General features: G+C 49.9%; 1 protein-coding gene across 2 annotated transcripts in view; it reads right to left on the minus strand.

The window, feature by feature from the left end:
- Window positions 1-26966, minus strand: part of CACNA2D3 (calcium voltage-gated channel auxiliary subunit alpha2delta 3) — a 768096-nt gene that overhangs the window by 168874 nt on the left and 572256 nt on the right. For both annotated transcript variants that reach the window (XM_081159441.1, XM_081159440.1), the window contains one exon: window positions 3669-3752. In XM_081159441.1, the coding sequence (XP_081015567.1) occupies window positions 3669-3752 (84 nt within the window). The remainder of the gene's footprint in view (window positions 1-3668; window positions 3753-26966) is intronic.

The following is a 26966-nucleotide window of genomic DNA, read 5'->3' on the forward strand; positions in this document are numbered from 1 at the left end:
ATTCCCCTGCCTGCCTTTAGCCAGAAGATGAAAGCAGACTCGGCCACAGCGCTTACACAACAAAATCCAACTACCACCCTGGCCCTGCTTCAGCCTGGGCTCTCAGGTGGGCTGTGCTGGCTTGGAGGCCCAGGGCTCAAGCAGGAGCTGCACAGGTACAGGAATGGCCGTGAAGAACAAACTAAATGGTCTCAGAAATATGCTCTAGAAGAGCTCTCTCCAGCTTTGGAAAGAAAGGACTCAGAGGAATCTTTCCAGCAGCATCATGCCAGGTGAGAAGAAGTGAGTTGCCAGGAAGGCAGTGGAAAAAAGGGCTCACACAGGGTTTCAGCTGGACGCAAGGCCACAACCTGTATTTTCTGCACCCCTTACGGGAGGAAAACACATATAAGGCACTGACATAGGGTCTCCATGGACTCTTGGACTCAGGGGCTCTTCCTAAGGCACACCAACGTGGTCAAGAGCGTCGGGGCCAGGCTGCCTGGCTGGGAATCTACACTCAGTGCTCTTGGACCATTACAGCAATTCTTTGCCTCAGTTTCTTTACCTGTAAAATGAGGACAGTGATAACATCAACTTCTCAGGGTTGTTGTGAGGAATAAACAAGTTCGTCCACATACAGCACTTAGAAAGAGCACTGACGTGTAGGGAGAATTCAAAATGTGGGAGTTCTTACTGATATTAGCTTTCCTTCTGTTTATAGAAGTAATAGTGTCCATGGTGGAACGTTCGGGAATGACCAAAAAGTAATAGGAGTAAGATAAAAACCATCCTTAGTCCCTTCAGCCTCCTGTGGGAACTTAAAGATACATTTTTAATACAGGTACAGGAATGGCCGTGAAGAACAAACCAAATGGCCAAAGGTCTCAGAAACAGCCAAAGGTGATCCACACCCATGATTCAGTCTGGGCCACACATGCGTCAGGGTCACACCTGGCTCACGGGTCCCGCAAGGTCTGTCCTACTCATTGTAGGACAGTTGACATGATGCCCAACTCACCCTGGAGCCAGAAGCCTCACTCATTCCCCTAAATGAGTTCTGATTTTTTTTTCTTGTTTCAATGCTATCCAGTCTTATTTTGCATGTGCTTTAATAGAATATGTGACCTCACACCTTTTTTGGAAGTGCACAGGGTCTGTGTCATAAATAAGGTCATTAAATTGCACAAAAGCCTAGTTGCCCAGAGAAGGAGGGTCATTCTTCCCAGAAGGTCTCTGCAGCTGGGCAGACGCGTGCTACTTCCTAAACGCCTTCTGCTTGCCTGGTCTTTCCCAGATCTTCACCTACACCCCTCCTTCTGCTACTCACATGCAAACCCCGGTGGCAGACATATGGGCATATGGGATCTTGTGTAGACTTCACAGAGAGGCTTTATGTAGATTCCAAAATTCTCCAATCAATGGAATGCAATTCCCTGGGAGAGAAATGGCGACTTGGATATTTCCAATCAAGCAAGGCAAGAGACGGGAACCCAAGGAACAACCAGAGATCAATCTGTGCGGAATGAGAGCATTGGGCTTGCTGGAGATGTGGGAACTCTGGGGGCGGACACCCAGAACCTAGTCCTGTGAGTTGGGTGAAAGTGAAGGACACACACACACAAGGCTGGGAATCTGAGGCTCTGCAGCTCCGACAAGAGAGACAAACAGAACAAGGAAATGAAAGCATGTTCCAAATCATCCTTAGTAAAAGGGGATATCACCTCCCTGAAGATTAGCTGGGGCACAGGTGACCACTAGAGCGAACCATGTCATACATGTCTTCAAGTCGCAGGCAGAGAAGCGAGTGCCAGCTGAGCCTTAGCCAGCAGAGGGGCTGCTTCCTGGAGGGGGGACTCTGGAGTAAGGACAAACCTAACCAGGCCTGCCTGCCATACCAACTAAAGCGGGAAAGATGAAGGGACAGGGAAGCATGTTGACAAGGTACAGCCTTCTGGGAGAGAAAACCAAAGCGTCCAGTGAGGTCACAATAAAGCAACAGATAAAGTGAAGATGGGAGAGAAAAGAACACAGTGGGATGCACCCGTCGGAGATTCACGAGACAGTTTAGCAACTGTAAGTCCACAGGGCTCTGCTCAATGAGAAGGTCTCCTGAGGACCAGTGGTGACAATAATGCTAACAACGGCTGCCACTCAGGATGCCCACCATGCCCACACAATAGTGCTTTCATGTATATCTTTCAATATATTAACACAATTAAGATTCAAAACAGCTCTATGAGGTTGTTGCTATTATCATTATAGTCATTTTACTGGAAAAAAACACATAAAAGAACACGAAACAGAACTGAGGTGCAGGCAGAATCGTTGCTGGCCCGGGAGCAGCAGCCTGCAAACAGCAGGTCTGAGCCCAGGCAGGCTCCTCCCTGAGCTGTTTCCCTCCTCACACTGGGGCTCGGCTGCTTTTGTGGGACAAGCAGGTTGGAAAGAAAGGACATGTATATTAGGTGCAGCACAATCAGAAGAACCCGGCGTGAATCCTGATGACACTGTTTCAAGAACAACAGAACAGGAAACTCTACCAGGCCACGGAACCACCGGCATGCGTGCGCAAGAGAGCGCCGAAGAGGAAGTAGCTTTTTACCAAACGGCAACGTTCTTTAGTCTGAACCTGGCTTTTAAAAGGCTTAGTGCAGATGTAGAAGGAAATAGGTTAAATTCTGAAACAGGCACGGCCTTGGCATTTTATAAGCAAGGAAGAAAGTCAGAGATTTATGCCAGCTGAGATGTCCGGGGAGCAGTGGATGGAGGAGAAGCGCTGCGGCCAGGGAACTGCTGAGCTGGCCATATTCCTGGAAGGCGTGAGAGCCCAGCCTGGGGACTTCGGGGGCTCCCCTCACCACCCCTCTGGAAAGCAGGACAGAGTGAGGGAGGGGAACGATGCTGACTCAATGGCGAAACTTAAGAGAGGAGCCCAGACACATCAGGGAGGATGCAGGCAGAACGTGGCCTTGGCAGAGAGGCAATGACAGACAGCGGAGAGACGTGAGGAGCAAGGACGTGGGAACACCTGGGTAGTTACGCTTTAACTGAGGACCGTCCGCCTGCGTTCACACAGGGGCAGCCCTGTCGAACAAATCTGATTGAATGTATCAGGAAGACTGACGGGGCTAAGCTGTGGGCCTAGGGAAGTTCTAGATACAGTAGCAGAGGCTGAATCTGTGTGGGAAATGAGAGTGTGGCGATTGCAGTGTGGCCAGTGAAGGGGGAAAGGCCGTTACTGCCCAGGAAAGGGGGTGGCCAACCGAGCAGCCCTTGGGTGCTCTTCAAAAACATGAGCTGAGCCCAGGAAATCCTGACAGCGGAATTCTGACCCTGACTTTGCCCAGGGCAGAGCCACCTACTCAGGTTCCTGACAGTGACAGTCCCATCGGTTGCACCAGAGAAGCATATGGATTCATCAGCTGCCGAAGGGACCAGAGCCCACCAGGGGGTGGTTTTTGCAGATCGTGCAAAGCAGGCTGGCTGGCGGGCCTGTGTGCACCGGTCTGACCAGCGGGAGAGTTATAAAAACTCCAAACTCAGCACAAGGGCCCATTGTCTGCACGTCCCTCTGGTGGCCAGGTGCCCCTCTGGTAGGCCTCCCGCCGGCTCCGGGGCGGCCTCCAGGTACAGCAGTGAGTACAATGGAGCTCCCTCCGCGCCAGGTTGGAAAGCAAATCACTTACCACGTCATCTCTGTCTTCCCACTCGACCTCGGAGAGGTCAACGCTACTGTAGTTGGGTTTCCTTCGCTTTTTTCCTTCTTCGTACTAGCAAGGGGAAGGGACAGGAAAAGAAAATAAAGAAAACATTTCCGTGAGATCACCAGCCAGGGCAACCTTTCTCCCGCCGAGCCCCGTTTTGAGGATGGAGACCACGCGCGCAGGGGTATCAGCGAGAGGCCCAGCTGGGTGCCAGTCCTAGAGGTTTGAGTGGCAGGAGAGCTGAGGCCAGATGCCTGTAAACATTTGCTCTGAGCTGGGAGAATATACAAGTCAACTCTTTGCTGGATATGAATTTATCTAGCGAACCCCTTGGCTCTAAACACACCAGATGCAAAGCGGAGTTTTCTGGTCGGATGGTTTTTGTGTGAGATGGAGGAGAGCCTTTCCCCTGCAGCAAAGCTTTAAAACACAGGAAAGGGCGTCTTACGTATGTTACCAAATGCCTAGTGGTGTCCCTCTGCGTTTTATGATTCTCCACCCCTACCTCCTGCCTCAAATGCATGCCATACCCTTGGCGAGGCTACGAAAGCACGGGTCCCTGCAGTTGGGTTCAACGTCCCGGGAACGCTGTGCTGACACAGAGCCTCCTGCCTGCCGCCACACTGGCCCCCGCAGCCCTGAGCTCAGGACACCGCTTCGCCCAGCTGGCTGTGGGCACTGGGGGTCACTGCCAGGTCTAATGGCCATTCGGGCATTTCTCAGGAAAAGCTGATGAGCGCATTCTTCACTGGGGAACTGGGTTCAGGATTTTTCCCCGAGTCGCTGCTGTTAAGTCACCCGGCAAGCCTACCATTTTATCAACCGGGTGCTCATGCGTCTGTTTGGACATTCCCGAGTCTCGGGCCTTTAATGTTGGCTGTTGGGGTGTTTATAACGTAGGAAAGTCTGCCCTCTACTGCAGGCTGGGGAGAAGCAGCCCCTCTACAGTAAGATATGGCTAATGGCATACTGGGAAAAACATCCGTATGTACAGTTTTATCTTACTTGCTTTTGTCTCTAAATTGGTCATCTTTTGATTTAATTGGTAAGAGTCTAAGACTCCGAAACTACAAGTTGCCATTTTGGACCCTGCTTGGCTACTACGGAGACAGGGGTTGAGGACACATCACACATGAAGCAGAAAATCACAGTAGAGAGGTGACACCAAACAGGTCCAAACTGGCCCCCAGCAAAGTCTAGGGGAGAGACCAGTTAGTCCCTATGGGGCCAAACAGGGCCAGGGGGTCCCCACCCTCTCTACTTCTGCATTTTGACTGCATTTCGGGAACTCCGAGACAACTCTGGAGACTGCCCACCCCCCACCCAGGAAGGCCGCCTCAATGGGCCCTGCCCAGCCCTGGTCCCAGGGCCTTCCACTCCCTTCCCTCAGGTTCCCGATGAACAGACGTTCACGGTGAGTTTTATGACATCAGATCCACTCCAGATGAAGAGGAAGGGAAGTGGTTCCCTCAGAAGCCGCTGTAAACGATAGCAGATTCTCAATTGGATCCTGTTACGGAAAGTTCATGTATGCAGGGGGGCGCTGGTCCTGGGGAGAGCCAGGCTGGGCTGAGGGGGGGGGGACAGGAGGAGTGTGACCGGTTGTCCCCAGAGTCTCACAGTGAGGAGGGGTGATGGGAGACTGGCAGATGATGCGAAGACGGGCTATCGTCCCCGTGAGGAGCTAGAGTCAGACATTCTTGGACCACTGTTACCTGTGCTAATGGCCCCAAGTCCCATTTTAGTAAGAGCCACCACTGAGAGCCACTAGGCTCCCCGGGCGTTCATGCAGCCGATTCCGACTATTTGAGGCGAACTTCCATGGTTTCTCGGGTAGCCTAGTGCCAGGTCTCAGCTGTCTCTTGGGTGGAAGTACTTTTGGTTGCCTCAAAATGCTCCTTCATTCACCTATTCAACCTCCATTTGCTGGACACCTAGCAAGTGGCAGGTACTAAGAATATAGTCAGTTGAGCAGAGCTTCATTCCTCCCCACGGACTTCGGGCAGCTTATCGCCCCTCTGTCCCTGGAAGGCCAATTTATTGCCCAGCTTGCAAATGGGAAAATGAGCTCTAACAAGTTAAATAACAAATGGAATAAGAAGTCAGATAAGATCATAGCCAGTATGGGGGAAGACACCCCCACCTACTATAGCCCCTGGCCAAATTTTCACTGCTAAGCCTCATGTTAGTTCGACCACTGTTAAATTTAGAAAGACTTCAAGGTCCGGAGCACCAAAGTTCCTTCATCCTCAGAAAAAGTGTCCATTTGTCTTTGTTAAAAGAGGAGAGCACAGTGATCCTGCCACTTATTGGGCATGTGACCGAGCCAGGCGTCCGGCTGCTCCAAGCTTCCTTTCTCTCAGTTGCCAGTGGGAAATCAAGAGGGCTCCACAGCCAAGGGCGGTCGAGAGGGTTAAACAGATGCCATATGTAAAGCGGGGAGCACATTTCCAGATACAAATTAAACGCCTCCTATGTAGCTAGCTGCTTCCTGAGAGCCATGACCTTCTTGGTGAAGACAGGCTCACTGTACACAATTGGCTAATATTCCATTTCCATGAAATGAAGGGGGCCCATTCAATAATTTTGCAGGTCACTCTTCTGCAAACCACAGGCAGGAAGGAGAGGTCTGTTGAAGAAGATGATGCCAGGCAGTCACACACACCTGCCTCCTCCTGGTGTGTATCTTACGCGCCAAGAGTTGTATACGTAACACCAAGTTGGGACTCAAGACTCTCCCGGAAGAAAAATGTATCTTTGTGCTGAAGAACCCAGGTCCTTTTAGATGGCACCTGGCAAAGGTAGATTTGCAGAGATCCCTTGATTTCCGACCATTCCTAAAATGTAATTCTTCATTTTTTTTTAATAACCACTCAAGAAATGCAGTGGATTATATTGTTGGCATTCATGAAGCTTGAAGAGATCAGAGAGGGAGGGAAAGCAAGACTTCCCAGCATATGGATGAATAAGCTGCCATGTTCCGGTAAGTCTCTGTAATTTCATTTCATTGAAAGACACAGGGCTGGGGATATTCCCTATGGAACTGCATTGCCGGGACACCCTCCACAGTCTCCTTGTCCAGGCACGTGGAATAGGTCTGAAACTCTTTCCATGTGGGTCGTTACTAATGGCTGAGCTCCTTTAGAATACAGATTGATGTAGAGCGATCAATTTGGGTGAGAAAAGGAAAAGCCAGTGGTCTGTTGCACATATAAAATAGGGCGAGAATGATGAATAAACTCTAGCCTAACGCCTCCAAATCCACCTTTGGCATTTCTCACATTAAGAAACATATTAAATGGCTAGAGACTGGACCTTCTTTAGGAAGACACCTGTCCTACAGATTGTCACCATCCATTCCCCACATTTGACATGGTAATCATGCTTGTGTTGCTGTAGGGAACTCCTTGACCCTATTCTCAATAAATACAGTTCTAGTGGAGGTAAGACCACCCTTGGCTCAAAGGTAGGCAAGTGACCTGAGCACGTGAGGTAGACCCAGGTCCCTCCAGGACATGGTGATTGGCTCAGAGATGGGACATAACTCAGGCCAACCCAAATGAAACTCTATCTGACATGCTTTCTTGGATTTATCCAGACAAAGAGGCTCTCCACCCACTAGCATCACTAAGGTGGATGTGAACTTGGCCTCCTCGTGGCCACCTCTGCCATTCTTCCTGAGAGTGACATCAGCGCAGAGAAAACAGGGAACAGATTTGAAGCAAGTCCCGAAACAAGGTGTGCACACCTGAATCAAGCCTCTATTCTTTCGGATGTGTCATGTACCGATACATTCTCTCCGCATGACTCCCCTTCCCTTTTAAAGATTTCTTAAAAGCTGGCTTGACTTTCAAGCATAAGTAGTCAACAGAGTTCGACTTGTGTATAGTATTTAATGCCTTTGTTTTTTTCTTTTAAAATAAACTACTTTCAAAGCACATTTTAGGGAATCTGTTCACAAACTTTGGTACTTTAATGGTTATTTAGGAACAAGGGATTTGGTGTTCCTATAGGGAACCCTCGATTACCTCACTGCTAATCGAGATAAATTACACTTTTAAGCATGGCTGAGCCCCTGTACCTGTTTTCCCCCTGAGAGGACATATGTGTGGCCACAGACAGAGAGGGACAGAAAAATAACTAAGTTCTCAAATCTCTGCCTCCCAGGCCAGCTCTCCCCTCTCCCATGGGACTCGGCCTGGGACAAACCCCAGGCCCACCAGCCCCACTCCCTCTTCCCTGCGTGAGGATCTTGTTACTGGGGCCGAGGCATAGTATATGGCATTTGTTAGTGTATCTGTAATCTGTAACTTCCTTTGAAAATGTGATTAACGAATTGCAAACGGTTTCCAAAGGTTTATAAACAGATACTTTGAGAGCCACAGGTAGGTTTGTAGTTTTTGGTGCCTGTTTTATGAAAAAAATATGTGAGGGAGAATTTAATAAGGAAAGATATTCTGTGCTATGAAATACTTTGAGGTGGAGCTTTAAATAAAGGCCAGATGTGGCGAACACACAGACCAGCCTGTGGCCTAGGAGGATGGGACAAGAGGGGCACCCATCTGAGGAGGAAGCTGGAACCATCTGGGGGCTCGCCAAGGTGCCAGACCCTGCAGCGGGGGTAACTGTGTGGATGAGAGTGCCCTGTGTTACCTGCAGGCCCACTTTGGAAGTGTAATGGGATGGGCTATGGTGATGGCCATATTTATGTTGGTTTGAAAAACCCACAAATGCCTTTGGTTTTTCTGTGTTCTTTTGGGAAGGGCCAGAGGAAATCAGCTACACACATCCATGCATCTCTGTGAAACAAATATTGTGTGTGTTAATAATTGATCAACTGTACGTGCCGCTCCGTGCTGCCAACAGGAAGGAAGGAGAGGGGGGTGGGAGGCCCACAACTGGAGAGGAAGAAGCTTTGCCCAAAGCTAATGCCATCTGCAGAAGGGGTGTGGCGGAGGGCCGGGAGCCAGCCATTGTCTGGGCAGATGTTTCTCTCCCGGGGCAGCCACAGTCCTCAGCTGGTGAACACCTTGGCCACATCCCCCGAGGTCCTGGCCTTCTCTTGTCTCAGAGGCCCAAGTGGCCGTTTCAGGAAAAGGAAAGAGGCACATTTGCTCTTCTCGGTGCTCAAGAGAGTAAGGTCTAACGTCCCCTGGGCACTCGGTTCCTTCACTCCTTACCCATTCATTCCCTCGATTGCTCACTTGTTCACCCATACCCCCCAAAACAATGTTGGACGCTGAATATTTATCAGGTGTTGAGTCAGGCCCAGGTGAACCCTGGGAAAGCATGGAGAAGTTCAGAGAAGGGTAATGTCCTGCCCTCAAGCTGCAGATCACGATTCACCACCAATGAATCGGCCCAGTTAAGAGAGCAGTTCAAAGTCAGGGCCCCAGAGTCAGCTGAGATTCTCATCAGGTTTTCATCTACAGGCTGCGAACACTCTGGGGCCAGCGTGCACTTGTCTGAGCTCTTCTGGAGACAGTGTGCACTTGTCCAAGCTCCTCTGGAGCTTGTGTGTACTTGTCTGAGCTCCTCTGGGGCCAGTGTGCACTTGTCCAAGCTCCTCTGGAGCCTGTGTGTACTTGTCTGAGCTCCTCTGGGGCCAGTGTGCACTTGTCTGAGCTCCTTTGGGACTTGTGCACTTGTCAGAGCTCCTCTGGAGCCTGTGTGCACTTGTCTGAGCCCCTCTGGAGCCTGTGTGCACTTGTTTGAGCAATTCTGGAACCTGTGTGCACTTGTCCGAGCTCTTCTGGGGCTTGTACAATTGCCTGAGCTCCTCTGGGGCTAGTGTGCACCTGCTCACCTCTAAGATGAAGGTAACAGTGTCCAGTCCACAGAGCTGCAGTGAGAAGCAATGGGTACAAGCATAGCTGAGCACACAGAATATCCTAATAAACAGGGCTTGAGAATATGCCCACTGGGCCAGCACTAATATATGCTAATGTCATTGCTGAGACATGGCAGCCCCTGCCTCATTGAGCTCATCCCTAGGGAGTACATTTGCAGGGTAAAATGGGCCTTAACGGTACAGTTGTTTATTAATATTTTTATTCCTTTAAAGGAACAGTTCAACCCTGCAAGGTGGCCAATTCTTCTCAAGGTCAAAGGGAAGGTCCTCAAATACAGACTTGGTTCCCTGGCCAGGTGGCCAGAAGGGCCTGTGACAGAGTGATAATCTTCTTCCTTACAATCTGCAAATCAAGGTCTATGACTGTCACAGTAAGTCTAGTCTCAGAGGAGGGGACCCCAGGAAAAGGGGCTCCCAGTGGCTGGTATCAGTCACTGTTTTTCTGGCTACAATCTAACCAGTTTGAGTGTTTGCTGTTTTTAAAGTTGCTTTTCTTTTTTTCAGATTATCCATGTAACAACTGCTCACTGTAGAAAATTTGGAAAATAACGAAAAGTACAAGAAATGAGAAAAATATTGCCTTCACCCCCACAACGCAGGGACCATCACTTGCTATTCTGCTATCTTTCCCAAAGGGTAGGTTCATTGAAGTCGTTAGTGTTTCCAGTTTTCTAAGTTCATTGTTTCTCCAACAAGGAATTTATAAAATGTAGCAACCAATCTGTTCTGCTTTCTAAGTCATAGCCTTTAGCAAAAAAAAAAAAAAAAAGGCAGCAAGCTTTTTCTGAAGAGGGACTGTTCCGGGCACTGTGCTGAGCACTGTACACATCTTGTCTAATTCTCACAACTCCAAGGAGGGGATAATTGCTTCCCAGATGGGAAAACGCTGAGCCCAAGGGCGCAGGTCCCTTGGTAACACGATAAGTGGGAATCGAGATTCAAAGCCAACTCTGCCTGGTTTCTGAGCCTCCAGTCTTCACCCCCCTCTGCACTGCCACCTTGACACGGTGTCCTTGCTAATGCAGGTCCTCAGCCCAGACGGCAGCTACTGATGGGACTGTGCGTAGCAGGCACACGGATGGCCGCAGATCCACTCTGGGAATCCAATCCCACCAGCCCGTCCTGTCTCTGATAACAGCGGACAATCTCAGGCTGCCCTGAAACTGGCCTTGATGGCCGAGGTTGCAGGAATCGGTTTTAGATTAAGAGCAACTACAACATACCGCGTGAGTGCAGCGAGCCACATGCCCAACGGACGATGTTGTATTTCTAGGACACCCAGTGACCAAAGTCCAACTCAGGGCCTCAGAGGAGCCACGCAGGGCCTGGTAATACCACTGTGGCTGGGATTTCCATGGAAGCTGTGCTGCCCCTGAGAGTGTGACCCTACAATAGGCTCTTCTAGAGAAGATACAGGGCTGGGTGACACAGATGCTACGCTGGGAGAGAAACCCCGATGAGTCTGTACCCGAAGATGAAATCCTTCATGTTCACGGGAAGAGGAGAGGCCCAGAGCACTGGAGGGAAACGGGGCCGAGAGGGTGTGTCCGAGAGCAGCCGGAAGGTGGGGGAGAGGCAAGAGGGCATGTCGAGACGGCGGCGAGCCTTTTCCCTTTTCTAAAAGGTACCATGCTCTTATTAATTAGTGTTTTTAAGCATCTCAAAGATGAAAAGTCCTACGTGCTCTCTTAGTGTGATTACAAAATCCTTTTGATCGCTGTAAATCTAAAACAGCTTTGGTATTTTTTAAAGAAACAACAATTAACAGGCCGCTTTGAAAACCCAAATGACCTTTATCTTAAATCAGTGTCCTCGGAGTCTCCGTGAGTCATAGGCACTGTGTGTGGGGAGGACGTGGCCCAGCCCCGCCACCACTTTTGTAGGTCAAACTCGGCTTACTACCCGGAGGCTGGGGTTTAAATTCCCATTAGCAAAAAGCCAGTCTGTCCTATAACAGCAAGTGAGTCATAAAAATGAACATCGTGCTGAGTGGGTGGGATAGGAGGAATGTCTTGTGCCAGCAAAGGGACAGGGGACAGGGAACTGTGATGCAGGGAGAAGAGGGGCCTCTGCTAACTCAGGTGAAGGGGTGATGGCCTCTCAGCAGAGAAGGAAATAGTACCTGGATACTTCATACAAAATAAAGACGAATGTGGCGACCTGGGAGACAGCTACTCGGATAAGCAACAACACTTTGAGACAAAACCCTCTCTAAAGCCTCCTGAGCAAAGACTGATGCAAGACGGCCTTCAGAATGAATTTCCAAGTTTCAAATCGAGACAGGCGCCGTGTGCCACTTACATTCCATATTTCATATAAAGATCTCAAACACCACTGAGTCGTTAAGAGATTCCACTGAGGGTTAAAGGGGACCTCTACAATTTGAGAGTATGTCCGTGACATCTGACAAGCAACTTCGTGTTTGCATCTACAGAACTTCATTTGGCACTCCTTTGAGAAATTGCGTACCCAAAGAACCTCGGGTGTGTGGAGACTGTCAGACTGTTCTGAACATGAGGCGGAACTGGTTCTAGTTCAGAAGCGGCAAAGACCATGAATTTCCATATTCACACAAGTGAGATCAGAAAATAGTACCAGCCAACACTGTACGGCAACGCGTTCGCCTTGAACGAGGCTGCACAGTGAGCTCCCGGGTTGCTGGCTTTGGCCTGCAGCCAGTGCCATTCCCAGTGCGATCACTGGGGAGAGGACTCCAGTCCCTGCCTCAGCGTGGAGGGATGGCGGTCAGCACAGAGCAGAGGGATCTCTCGACTTCAAGGCTTTTGCCCCGAATGACGTGAAGGGCAGGAAGCTGGCAGTGAATTTGGAAGTGAAGTAAGAAGAGCGATGCAGAGCGGAGGGAGAGGAACCCTTCCTTCCCAGCCTGGCCAGGTTTATGCCTGTACCAGCATCAACCTATGTGAGGCTGTCGGGCCTTCAGCATATGCACGTGTGAGTGTGTGTGGGCGGCTTTATTTAGGGAGCTGCCTGGCGTGATAGCTTTACTTCGTTTCTCTTTTTCTGCTAATTTTTTCCTAGATACTTGTGAAGGAAGAGAAGACAGGAAGGGACCCATCTTTGTGGCCACACCCTCCGTGACAGTTTCTCTGATTCTTCCAGCTCGTCTCTCTCCCTTCTCTCCTGAGGCGGCCCTCACCCTGCACCTCTGCAAGGACACAGGGCTTTGTAGCGTAAACATGGACTTGACTATCTTTTAAACCCATCGGCTCTCTGCCATAGCCATGTCCTGATCACCAGACTCAACAGGTTCACATCCATCATTGGTCCATCCGGACCACCGGACTGTTGACCGAGCAAAATGTTTAGTTTTGGTATTTTTTAAATGTGATTCCCAATTCTACCGATGTATCTTTAAAAAAAAAATGTTTCTGGATGCAAGCTGGTCTGACTAAAGCCCAAGAGATTTCTGATGTCACTCATGACTCATGGGAACACCAGGGGCCCCTTGGTAAGTCTGCCTGAGTCCTCTGGGTCTTATATTTGTCTGTGATCACGGACACGTGGGCAGAGGCTGGACCAGGGGAGTATAGTCAGAGAAAAAGGCCAGGGGGCCTGGCAGAGCAGACGGGGCTCAGCAAACTACGTGTCTCTTGACACTGAATCACATCTCTCCATACAACTTGCCACCAACCAGCGTCAGCCCCATGATACCTCTCCCATTGATGGGGCGCGTGATTCTAGGCATCCCTGCCTGGATGCCACCCCTTAATCCATTCTCCAGGGTCCAACCAGGCAGGCTCTTCTGTACCAAAACCAGATCATATCACTGTTTGGTCTGGAGTCCTCGGGACCCCTCACGCTCTGTAGGACAGTGTCCAACATCCCAGGACGCCTGGGGTCCCCATCACTCGCACTCGGCTCGCCGTAGCGGCCTCTCTCTCACCGCTTCCTGCCTCTCACCATACTCCCCAGCTAGACTGAGCCGGCTGCTAAAAATGTCACTATCACTCTTGCCTCCAGGCCTCTGCACACACCACTCCATCTATTGCCAACGCTCTTCACCCCAACCTAGAGTCAAGCAGCTGCCCTCAGGATCCAGCTGAGACATCAGCTCCTCCACTGGCCTGTGCTCGGTCAGCTCCGGGCCTCCCGCAGGTTCCTCAGCCTCCCGTGGTAGCTCCCTCTCCACGCCCCACACTGGACTGCCAATTAGTTGCTTACTCGCATGCCCAGGAAGGTGCCTGGCAAAGAGTAGGTTCTCCATAATTATCTGATGAATGAGTGTACAGAGGAAATGAACACATGAGGGTGTGTATTCCCTTAATAGACACGTGTGACACTTACTCTGTGCCTGGCCCGTTCTAGGCATTTTGTGAACATGGACTCATTTCCTCCTTACAGCAATCCCAGGCAGTAGGCACTATTTTTGTTCTCATTTTCAAGGAAGGAAACTGAGTCTCCGGGAGCAACAGGCACAGAAAGCACTGAATTTCAGACTTGAACCCAGAGCTCCCTGGGTTGAGGCTGGCAGGCCAGCCTGTCATTTGGGATTTCTGATCCCAGCCAGCTGGTGTACAAAAAGCATTTGATCCTGTGAAATCCGCAGCCACAGACAAAAGAAAGGCCAGCTATTGAGTGACCTATTGTGCGATCTATTGTGTGTGTGGGGGGAGGGTGTCATTCATTAGGTCAAGGGCAGGGGTAGACCCCATCCCAAGGAGAAAGAGGCAAGTGAGGCTGAGAACGTCCAGCCAAAAACCTGCCTGGCTTAGCCAAACTACTTTCTTGTGTCAATATTCCAAATGTGTGAATGAGTGTCTCCCTTTGCCCTGCGCACATGACTAAGAATGTGGAAGTGGCACCTGGGAGGCATGTTCCCAAACGTAGGTGCCGGTGGCAGCTAGTGAAGACCTCAAGGCCAGGCACCTCCTCAATGAAGCGCAATGGTCACTTCAGGATGTGGTGGGCATTCGATTATTGGGCCAAAAAGTCCATGGCCTCAACCTTTTTCTTTGCATTCTTTGGGTCTTATCATTTAGGATTATGTAAAAATGACAGCTGCTTATAATTATTTGGAGGGCTGAGCTGCAATAATTAAAAACAGCTGCCTTTATCTTACCGCTACCAGACTTAACCCCGCGAGGTTGGGTCTACTGAACTTCAAAGAAGGAAGCAAGAAAGAAAAGAAAACTCGGCACATTACTAACAAATTTCTAGTGATTCATTTAAATGCATAACCAGTTATTCCAACAGCCTTCAAACCTTTAATTATCTTTTAAATATATATAATTTGGGATTGCTAATTAGGTAGCAATTTAATGCTCTCATGGGGATTCAGATGCACTGTCTTCCTAAAATGTAAACTCCCGGAGGAATACTCATTGGCATTCAAATGACTGAATTCTTCAGCTATTCAAGTGAGCGGGCCTTTACCCTGTTGGAACCATTGGAATATTCTGTCAGCCCAGCCATAGGTTTGACAGGGCTCCTGGATAGATCGACGGGAGGGTAAGCTAGGTTTTCTCCCGGTCCAAGTCCAGCCCTCTGGAGAGAAACAAGTCAGGGCCAGGAGGCCTACCCTCACTCTACAGCTCAGAGGAGCCTCCTCTTAGGTGCAGATGGCTCTGCTTTCCTGTTTTAAGGAGGCACACTCTTTCCCGTAGTTTAGAATTAAGAAAGCTTTAGAGCTCCCTTCCCAGGAGCTCTCCATGCTGGTTGGCCTGTTATCCTCTGGGCAGTTAACATTTTAATTAATAACTCTCTCCCCCCACAGGCTGCTGCAGATGGAGGAGTGAGGGTTTCTCTCTGCCTTGAGCTTCCACTTCCTGTGTTTCCTACCCATGGAGATGGTCCTTTAAATTATATAAAGATGTGCATCACGTGGAGAAAAGCCATTGATCAATTAGATGACACTGGGCAATGACAGAAGCCAGCGCTCCCCTCTCAGGCCCACAGCGTGGCCGGGGGCTGCATTCCTGAGCCGGGCTGGTAGCTGGCAGCTGAGCCTCATCCCCTCCCCCCCCGGGGGGAAGGAGGTGCAGACAAATCTATAGGAATTTTTAAGAGATCATTATTCAACACATTGCATGTAATTACACTTTGATGAGCTTTTTATTGCTAATTCATCATCCAAGATGGGGCACTCCAGATATGAAATTAATCTAGCGAAACAAAGGTCAGAGTGTGTCCAGTGCAAAGACAAGCTTTGCCCTCATCGCATTCTTTTGCCAAGCAATAAAGCAGCAGAGTCCTCTCTCGTAACCAGATTTCCTGAGAGTGCCTTCTCGGTTATTAACGGCATATAGCCACTGCTCCTCGGCACTTCTCAGTGCAGATGTGGATTCTCCAAACAGGCTGGGACACGGTGAAAAGCCGTGCAGGGGCCTGAAGTAAGATGGAACATGTGCCTGGTGCCACTATGTTGACGCAAAGGTCTGTGTGGTGCACAGAGAACTAGAGTTGAGGTTCCAGTCTAGGGTAAATCAATTTCTACAGAGAAATGAAGATCCACTGGTGTCCTGGCTTGAGTTCTCTCTGAAGCAGACCCCAAGACCAGGATTCAACGGCAAGGTTTTTACTTGAGATGGGTTCCCAGGAAATGCTGTAGGGACAAGGCAAAGTGACTCAGAGACAGAGAAGGGCAGGCAGCCCACACAAGGTGCAGCCCTGAGCAGGAGCATGGAAGCACCGTGGGCTCTGGGAGCCAGCACGGAGCAAGCGCCTGGAGCTATCCCGCCTGCGAGGTGCCAGTGCTCACCTGTCTTTGGTGGAGCAATGCTAATCCTGGCACAGCTGGCCTGCGGCATGCCTGGGAAAAGGGGACTCTGGAAGCCTTCGCTCCGGTACTGGTAGCTGTGAGCCAGGCTGGCATGTGTGGAAATGGTGAGGGCGGAGGGCAGACGGACAGGCATGGGGCAGGCATCAGCAGCAACTGCTTCGCTAAGCATGTTCCCAAATAGAAATGTATCGATAAAACCTCAAGCGGCTCTGCCTCCTGCCTGGAAGTCTGCTCTGAATCTACCAACAGATTCCAGACAGGACACACTGAACATCCCCATGCCTCCAGGGCTTGCGGACACGGTTCCCTCTGCCTGAGCCAGTCTCCACAGTCTTGGCAGAGCAAATTCTTTTTCTTCCCTCAGGACTTCAGGGCTCAGCTTAAAATGTCATCCCTAAGCACAGTTCTTTCTCCCTGACCATCCCACTAAGCGAGGTGCTTCTCCCTATTTTTCTGTTTTCTCGGATCCTGTTTCTTTGGAAAGTTTCTCCAAAATGTGGACAACTGTTTGTTTGTTTACTTATCAGCTTAAACACACACACACACACACATCTTCTCCCTGAGATTGCAAACACCAAATGAAGGGGGAATTATGCCTGTTTTGTGTTATCAGGAGATCCCCAGCATCTAATAGAATGCCTGGCACAGGAGAGGTGTTCAATAAATGCGTGCCAGATGAGGGGAGGAGGGAGACAGGGGGGAGAGGAGGGAGAGGAGGAGAGGAAAGGGGGAGGGAGGGGAGGCAGGAGGGCGGCAGGCTCCAGAGGCACAGAAATGAGCAAGTTACAGCTGTGCATCCGGCGTCCGAAGGGCTCTTTGCGGCTCTGGGCTGTGCTGGGCTGCATCACAGGCTGGTCACAAGCTGTGACCTCTGGCTTGCAGGCTGCAAACCGGCTCCCTGCAGCCTTCTCAGACACCCCTTCCACAGCCAGACACCATGTCCTTTTGTAAGTTCTACTTCTTGGCAGTAATGTCCCCCTGGCACTTAATAATATACCATTATTGTGTGGTCAGTTTCCTATGCGTGGGTCTTCCCTCCCCGTTTTTTCACTCTTTCCGCTCCCTCTGGTAGGTACCTTACCAGGCCCTGGGTGTACAGGGTGAACAAAATAATCTGTCCAGTGTCTTCAGACTGCTTGCTGTGCAGGGAGGGGGCACCTGTGTCAAGATGTTTCTATAACGTAGAGTGGGGTTCAAACTCTAAGGCCTGAGTGAGAAGCCTGGTGGGAGAAGGAAAGACTTCTGGGGGTACGGGGTGGGGTGGGGTTGAGAGGAAAGTGTGGGGAGGGAGAGGGAAGACGTGCAGGCCGTCAGCTCCCTTAGAGCAGGGCTCAGAGCCACACCCAGCAGCGGTTCCCAGACCTTGGGATCCCGGGATCCCCGGGGGTATATCAGCCAGGCTGCTCTGGTGGTAAGCAACAGAGACCAATTCTTAATCCCTTGAACAAAAGGGGAATTTACTAGAAGCATAAATAAATAAAGGAACTGATAGAGGTCTTTTCATCTGGCCTTTTCCTTCCTTTCCTCCCTCCCTCCCTCCCTCCCTCCCTCATTTCCTCTCGGGCTTCCCTTGCCTTTTCATTCTTCCTCTTTCCTCCCAATCTCCCTTCTTTCCTTCCTTCTTTCTCTCCTTCTCTCTGGACAGAGTAAAGTCCTAAGAAAAACAGACCTTCCATCTACTCATACCTTCGTATCAGTCAGGGTCCTAGCAGGAAGCACATGGCATAGGCAAGCTGGCTAATTAAGGGAAGTTTAATAAAGGGGCTATTGTAAAGGTGCAGGTAGGGTGTAGAAAACTACAAAAAATGGGGCAGAACCCTGAAGCTAGAAGCAGTGGGGACCTTTTCTTCCATCTGCGTGAAGGGACAAAGGAAGGAGCAGCCCTAGGAACCCACAGAGAGAAAGCCACCGAGCAAGGGAGGCTATGTGGCTTTAGATTGTGGGCAGCCGGTCTCAGAGGACACAGGGCTGGAGAGACAGGGACCCCATCTCTCCTCTCTCCATTTCTTTTGGGTGTCCCCCAGGAGCAAATCCCACTGACTTCTCAGAGCAAAGGAGCCACTGCTGTGTTCCACACAGGTCTGCTTGGGGGGCAGAGAGCAAGGGGAGAACTGCCTGCAGCAGCCAGGAGGCTCTCAGCCCAGCTTTCATTTTTTAAAAGAACCTTCTATAACGTAGCTTCAGAATTATGGGAAGTTCTTTCAATCACATAGGTTTAATCTTATGAAAAAGGACAGTGCCCATAGGCATCATTTTTTTTCTCCTGATTGACCCCAATTTACTTCCTCACTGGCACAGTCCTTGGGCCAGGCATCAGTTACCACCTCTGAGATGAGCACTGACACACAGGATGCTTTGAGGATGTAGGAGGCAAAGCACACAAGGGTGCTCAGCATCGAGCCTGGCCCCTGACACCCTTAGTAACAGTTGCAGTGTTACTGCTTGTCCCCTATTTGCTAAACCCCATCTAGGCCCTGAGTGTCCAAGCACACATCCGGCCACGGAGCTTGGGGATCAAGGGGCTGTTGAGGTTCACAGAAAAGAGCGTAGCTCCCACTGGACAGAAATGCAGGCACACCACTCATTTGCTTAATCCGCAAGCTCAAAGAGGTGCAAGCGTTCCCAGCTCCGGGCTGCAATGCTTCCCCTCAAGTGTCCAGACCCGGGCAGTTCAAACAGTGCCCTCAACGATTTCATCAAGAGGAAGGCATGCGAGGCTCTGTTTTCTCTTTTGCCAAATGATGTATTTCAAAAAGAACAGGCTTTTCTACGTGGGGGTCATACAGCCTTGTTTATTTTTTCTAAGAGAACACACTCCTCTGAGCAGATACATTTACTAAGCATCCGTTAATTCTTTCTTTTAAACTAAATGGGATGGATTCAGACCAGGCCTAAGCTGGAGTCCCTGGGCTCTGTTCAGAGAATGTGTGCTGGCAGCGACCAGGGTCCGCAGCCTCAGCACTGGGCACACGGCAGTGCCCGGGCGCCACCTACTGGGCAGCCTCCTGCAGCTCAGCAGCCTGAGTGAAGGGCGATTCCAGCATCTGAGAGACAAGCAAAGGTTTGTAAATGATATTAGTCCCCACCCCACACACCCTGGCAGGCTGGGGCCAGCAGAAAGCACGGTTCTGGGACCATAGGTGGAAGTCATGTCTTGTCTGGTTTGAGGACAATCGACCTGGGGAAAGTGTGGGGCCCCTGCTGGATGGAAAGAAATGTCCCCCAAAGTGGACTGTGGATGCAGTTGGTGTGCTTGCCACCTCCTCTGGGAAGCCCTCCTGTATCACAAGGCACCCTTCCTTGAGCAAAGTAGACACCTCTGCTGTGAGCCCATAGCCCTTCTTGGCCCCTCTGGCTGTCGGGAACTCTTGCTTTGCACAGTGAGCTTCTGTGGGCAGAGACATCCTTCTACTACTGCTTGTGTGTCTCCATTAGCTAGCACGGTGTTAACTCTGGGAATGTCTGATGAATGCCTGCCGGCCAGCAGGGCAGAAGGAGAGGCCGAAAGAAAGGAGGTATTGATCGCATGTGCTTCAGTTTCCGCACCCGAAGTAGCAAGGACTCAATGTTTCATGAGCGAATGCGTGGCACCTGCACTGCTCATTTCTCGCGGGAAATTGGTACCCAGATATCTAGTCATCAGCATCTTTCAAACACCATCAAAATCGTTCAACAAGTATCTACTGACTAGCTCCTCTATGCAGAGCCAACTGCCAGGATTTCACAGGGGACACGTGGGGCACACGGACCTTTCCCAAGAGTGATATGTGAACCAAGGAAACCAAAGCAGATGTGATGGGGAGGGACAGCGGAGAGTGGCTCCCCTGGTCAGGGAGCAGGGATGCCTCTCTACAGGGGTGACCTCTGAGATGAGGACAACCCAGCCCCGGTGTATCTGGGACGAGATTCTGGGTAGAGGGAAGGGCAGGCACAAGGATTAGAAGCCGAAAGGTTTCTGAGGAATGGAAAAGGGCCAGAGCGTGGCTGGAGCTCAGGAGAGCTTGGTGAGCAGCCACACAGGCCCTGGCAGGTCAGGTTATGGAGCCAGAACTAATGGGGTGCTGGGGTCACGCCAGGAGTTTGGGTTTTACTTGAAATGCCAAGGGAAGCCCAGCTAATGGCTGTGAAGGCCCCCTCTGACTGCTGAGGGAATCAGCGCTGGGGTGGGGTGGGGTAGGGGGCAAAACCAGGTGCCCAGAGAGGACCTGTAAGGGGACTGAAGTCATTCAGGAGAGACAGTACAGTGGCCCTGACCAGCGGGTAGTGACAGAGAGGGGTGAGTGGGCTTGAGGAGTGTTTGGGAGCCAGATCCAATTGGACATGAGGGCGGATGACTTGGGGTCCAGAAAAAGCCACTGGTGGAGGCCACACCCACACCCTTTGAACTCACAAGAAGCCTTAGCCTTTGCATTGAGTAGTTGTGGATGGGAAAAGAAAGTTAAGGAGGATTAATCGAAGCAATGTTGGTTCAAGAATTATACAAAAAAAGAAAACTATTAGGTGTGGGATGGAAGAAAGCCCTTACATAATTGAGGATCTGCATAATGATATAAAATCACATTTAACTTCACATTGAATATTTTGAAATTATACTGAATCTGCTCACATGGCGCATTGCTTGAGTCAAGTCAGTCCTATTTAAACTGGTGTTTGACACACACTGTCTACTTAGCATTTAACGTGTATTTTCACATGTCCATAGGAACGTCCACTTAATTCCATAGGAGAGGACAGTGGTGTAAGAATATTTATATTTATTAGTATGGCCATGTGTCAAATGTACAAAGACCTTCTGCAAGGACCTGTCTGTAACCCAGGTGCAATTACAAAGGGCATGGAAAAATGAACTGCCTGGGGGTTAGTGAGGGCAAAGAAGCAGAACAAACCTGAGAAGGGCGGGGACAGTCAGGCAATGACACAAGGGAAAGGCTGGTGACATCAGACAGAGCTCAGACTGTGGACAGCCAGTCGCTAGACCAGCAACAGTGCTGAATTCCAGGGGAGTGGAAGGTTCTAGAATAGTTTAGGAAGATGACACAGTTATCTGCAGAATGTGAGCTCATTAAAAAGTAAACCTGAGTTGTACAGAACGAGAGAAGTGGTTTGCGTGTCTCAATATTCCTATTTGGACAACCCCGCGGCTCAGGCTCAGCTGATGTGACTAAGCTTCCTGCCTGCTGGCTTGTGTTGTGTCGCATATTTGTCTTAGGAAGTCGATGTGGTTTGGGACTGAACCCACGCTGCTGAAATAGCCAGAGGAGCAGGGTCACACCAGGGAGACATCTGCCCTGGCGATTGACTGGATGCCCTAAATTCTGGACGACTCTCTACTTTCACTCCCAGAGAGGCCACGGCCTGCGAGGGGGTGGGGTGCTGAGGTCACAGTGGACAAGGCTAAGGAGCCACCAACTGCTTGCACAGACTCCCAAGACAAAAGAGTGACGGGTGGCAGTGGCAGTGCTAAAGTTTGTTCTAATTCACTTTTAGGAAAGTGGAGGTCCTACAACCTAGCATTTTATTTGGAAGGGTCCAGGTTATCTGGTCCCACTCTAGACCTGCGCTGCCACAAGTGGCTCCAGCCCCTGAAATGCTACTGGTCAGAAATGAGATGTGCCCTGTGTGTAAAACACACCAGATTTCAAAGATCAGTATGAAAGAAGAAATGTAAAATATCTCACTAGTAATTTTCATATTGATTGTATGCTGAAACAATGTGATTTTGAATTTATTGGGTTAAATAAAATATATTCTTAAACTTAATGTCACCTGTTTCTTTTTTACTTTTAGATGTGGCTCTTAGAAAATTTAAAATTATCCAGGCAGCTCCTGTCTGCGGCTCCCTTTATATCCTCACTGGGCAGCACCAGTCTAGACAGATTCTAACTACAATTGTCCCGTGACGACCCTGCTGTTCACCCACGTGGCTTTGGAGCCCGGGCTTCTCTGTCATGCCCACCCTCTGCTCTGCCTCCTGACTCCTGAAGCACCCACCAAGGTAGCCAGTGAATTTAGCACATCTAAACTGAGCTGGGTAGGGCTCCAGGTTCCGGCACTTTCCAGTCACCTGAGCCTCTTATCACTTAGTGCCTCGCTTCCCGTAGGCAACGCCGGGTATCTGCCTTCTTCACAAAGAACCCAGCTCCTCGGTCTGGCGCTCAGAGGTGCCTATAATATGACTCCAGGTGCCTTCTAGACCCATCTTCCCCCCAGGCCTGACCTCACACACACCCTTCCAGGCTTGTTATTAAATGAGTCAGTGATTAAAGCTTTAAGACATGTCACGCAGTACCTGTCACATAAAAAGCAATCAACGAACGTTAGAAAGAAAATGCTAAGACCAATAATACAAGCACACAAAAGTGCATTTTCCCTGGTAGTGTCTATAGTCACTTATAGTCCCTAAGTATTAAACCTTATCTGTCTATTAGATTTCGAGTTCTCTGAGGCAGGGCTCATCTCTGTAACCACTCCGAGCAGCTTGCTCAGGCCTGGGACATAGTGGACACTCAGCAAATGTTGAAGGAATGAATGAAGGTTTCTCTCCACTACTCCTACCTCCCATGGCGTCTACCACCACACCCAGTGGCCCATGTGGGTGGCAAATATTCATCCAGAACAGAAACCCGCCAGCACCCTTCCCCGCCTCCTAGGCTTACAGACACAGAACAAACATCTTTTGGCAGATGGCAACATGGGCTCCTGGAAGCAGGTCTCAGGTTTTGCCTGCCCCAGGCTGACTGTGGAGCCCGGCCTGTCCTGCGGCTGCTGGAAGGGGGCTTCTTTGTTTTCTCTCGGTGATTTGACCAGGCCCACATTCCAGGCCTCCTTGAGGAAGGAAATCAACTCAGATGTTCCTTTCCTCTAAAGGGGAACAATGGAGGGAGAGATAATCACCAAAATCACACAAAAAATCAGATCATGCTATAGGTGGCACCTTCCCAGTCTTATCTCCCTCGAGGCCCTGTTGGGCAGAAGAAAAAGGGAAATATTCAGGGTTCCAGGTTTTTAAAAAATCCATAAAGCTCTCAAAGAGATGGGAAGAGTAAAATGCAAAACACATCAACCTAGACAGTAAGTATAAGTAACTACACTTGGAAATAATTTTAACCCGAATGTTAGAATGGTAGAGACCAAGAAAAAATTTCCAGGTGTTTTGTAATGACTCAGAAAGCATTCCTTAAGGTCTAACTTGAGTCCCTCTTGCTGTGCTGTCGTCCTGTTCCCCACCCAGGGAATAGGTATGGGTCTCCACCCACGAGTCGGCCCCCAGCCCACTCGACGATGGCTACATCTGCCCCTGGTCCACGGGACCCAGCACACCAGGCACCGGGCAAATGCTGTGGAATCAATGTCAGTTAGCCAGTTAGCCTACCACAGCTGACAGGCTGGTGGCAAGGACAGAGTGCCTGAGAAACAACTGGGGACAGACTAATGGTAGCCCAGTTATCAACGGAAAAGTATTTCTTTAGCAGTTTTGCCAATTAAACCAAAGCAAGTTGGCCGAGTAAGGCCCCTACATCTGAGCTGTTTTTGGAGACACTTCCTGATTCACACCCAAATCACACAAGATTAAAGAAAACACTGGGTGAAATCAAGCCAAACACTAAGTTCAGGGGAAAGATTTTATTAGACAAATTAGAAAAATATTGGTATTGTGCTTCAGAGAAACCCACTGCTTTCCTCTGGCTGCAGGGGCAGAAACGACCTCATGGCAGATGGAGAGGGAACAGGAGTTGTTTTAAGGGAGTTGACTCCATCATCTCTCGCTGGCCACAGCCCCGCACTCACACCCAACGTGCTAATCGGGTAGCCTTGGCCAGGAGAGAGGGGGCTGCGCATTTATAATAAGGATGTGATTATCTGGCTGGACTCTAGAGAAAGCGAGTCAGGACTGAGTGAGGATTCCTTGCCGGTCCCCTCAGCTCGCCAAGAGCTGCTGGCAGCTGGCTGTCCCCGGCCCTGAGTGAGGGTTCTCACCAGGGTGGACCGTGTCCCGTGCAATCCCTGGGTTTCCAGGGGGAGCTCACAAATCACATTATCTGAACCACCCAAAGTGAGTGAACATGGAAACAGCGGTTTTGGAGGATGCCTTCATTCATTCACCTCCAGGGTCCCTACTGTGTGCTGAGTGGACTGGTGGCGAGGGAGAAGGCAGGGAAAACTTTCAGCGTCTGTTGTTCAGGGGACCGTAAACACAGAGATGAACAAGTTTCTTGTACAGGCCAAAGCCAGGAGTATGCCATCCATGTGGATCACCCTTAACGACCATCTCTGCTTACTGCAGCTTCTGGTACTATTCTTACTGCTACTTTAACAACAAACAACAGCAACAAAAACTTTGGCTTCCTCACACGATAGGGCTCAAATAGAACCTTACAGTACAGCTGTCCTCTGTCCTCTAGACAAGAGTTGGCCAAGAAAACTGAGAATGTGGGTGGGTGGGTGTGCGTGTGGGTGCCTGTGCGAGAGAGATATATGAAAGACAGAGACAGAGAGACAGAAAGAGAAGGGAGAGGCAGGCAGACAGGCACAAACAGGCATAGCCGAGATTTTACAGACTAAGTTGAAGGTACACAGAAATTAGGATCGAATGCACGTTGCATGATTCCAAGGAGTGTGTGTGCATCCCTCACCAATGTTTACCGTAACAGCCTGAACCACCCCTAAGCACCCACCACCACCATGTCCTCCCAAACTTTGCAGCAGCTGAGCTCAGATCCATAGAGCCAATTTAACACAAACAAGGTGCCAGGTAACCGCCACTGCCCCCACAATGTCCTGGGGCCTGCTCTGTCACGCAGAGCCCTTCATTATCTCACTTACTCTGAAAACCAAGCTAAGATATATACACTATGGTTATGGCAGGCCTGTAAGAGAAACTGATGCTTAGAGAGGCGGTGTGACTTGCCCAAGGTCACACAGCTGGGATGTGGCAGGACTAGGAGTCGAGGGCCACCTCTGTGGTGCTGAAGTTGAGTTCCTTCCACTTCACTGCAATCTTTTTCCCAGGAGGAAAATGCAAACCTCGAGGCACAGTCAATATCCACTTATTGATCACATTCAGAGGATTACCCGAGCTCACATTCAGGGTGAGCTCGGGTAATCCTCCATGACTGGCACTGCTCCAAACCTCCTCTAAAGGTCTCATGGCCTCGGAGTCAGAGACAGATAAACGGCCTGGCTATTCCTTAGGTCCTTATCACACATCAACTGCAATATGGTTCATCTGGTTTGGATTTTCACAGGTGAGACATGGGGCCTTTGCTTGGGCCATCCCATTGATGGAACTTGACCCTGGTTGCCACTTTCGGTGAAACCATTCAGTGCAATGTTTCAAAGGCAAGAAGAGCAGAAACGATTTGTTTTTGTACTGATAGGAGGAGATTGGTGCTGCCTGGTTGGCCTGCTTTGCTAAAAGCCTTTCGGCTGCCCTCTCTGCGGCTACAGCTCTGAATAGTGCATTAGATGGAGCATTTGCAAACAGACCTTTTGCTGCATCACCAGAAGATAGAAAGGAGTGGAAAGACACTGTGAGTTCACCGTGCAGATGGGGGCTGCTCATTTCCACTGAGGCAGAGACAGCGAAAGTACCTTGGTGACTTCTGACATCTGGTTGCATTTCGTGCCTTCTTTAAAAGCTGATAAATAGGAAGTTAATTCGCTCCCTGGCAGAACGTCCAGGTTTGATTGTTTCATTTACTCTGTTCCACTCCCCCTTGGAATAAATAAGCACTAGGAGCCAGACTGAGCCACACCAAACACACAACTCATATCACCCCTTTAGACCTAAGTATGTTTTTAGACTTAAATATCCTTAGAAAGTTAGTATATGTTTCAATCAGACTTTTCCATAATTCGGAGTCACATTTGGAACTAGCTAGCCAGTTAACTCAATCCTTTCCTGATAAAAAGATTGTGGAAATCAAATATTACCATAATTCCCATTTAGAGCGTGCATATGGGATCCACATGACATGGCCATGACTCCCTCAATACCAGGGCGATTAGAGCAAAGCTGCCTGATGATGGAGCTCAGACGGGGACTTTTCTAAACAATGAGTCAAGCGAGAAGCGAACTGGTCCCCACAATGCTTCGCCAGCAAACATTTGCGCAGCAGGCACTGCGCTCTTTTCTAATTCTGATGAAGGACCAGCCGCGTGGGGCGGATGGGTCCGTGTGCACGTGTGGGTGTGGATGTGTGGATTGCTACAGGAAACAACCTAAACCTACACTTTAACTTCAAAAGCAGAATTTACTGTAGTGCTTTTTATACCTTTATATCTTCTTTAACGTGAGATAAACACACACCGAAAGGGATGCCCTTTTTTCAACACATTCCTAATAGTCCGGAGATGAAAAAACACGGCACATTTGCCACCGAAGCCCCTCCAGCACCCACAGGAGATGCTGCCAGGGGACCAGGGCCTCCTATCCCACAGTCTGGCTGCCCTTCGGAAGCTTCCTCCACATGGGGCTCCAGGCAGCCTCCCCAGGGAGCGGGGTGGGTCATGAGCTGACCTGGATTTGGCCTAACCCCACTCGCTGCAGAGAAAGTGAAAATGGTGTGGAAAGAAAATTTTCTACAGGTCAGGTCACCAAACAATGCTACTGGATATGGCTTAGGCAGGAAATGGAGCAAATCTCAACTGTTTTAATGAAACAAAAAAGGTATTGTTGAATCTCTTCAAC

The sequence above is a fragment of the Miniopterus schreibersii genome, assembly GCF_964146895.1.
Source record: "Miniopterus schreibersii genome assembly, chromosome: 15".
NCBI lineage: Eukaryota > Metazoa > Chordata > Mammalia > Chiroptera > Miniopteridae > Miniopterus > Miniopterus schreibersii.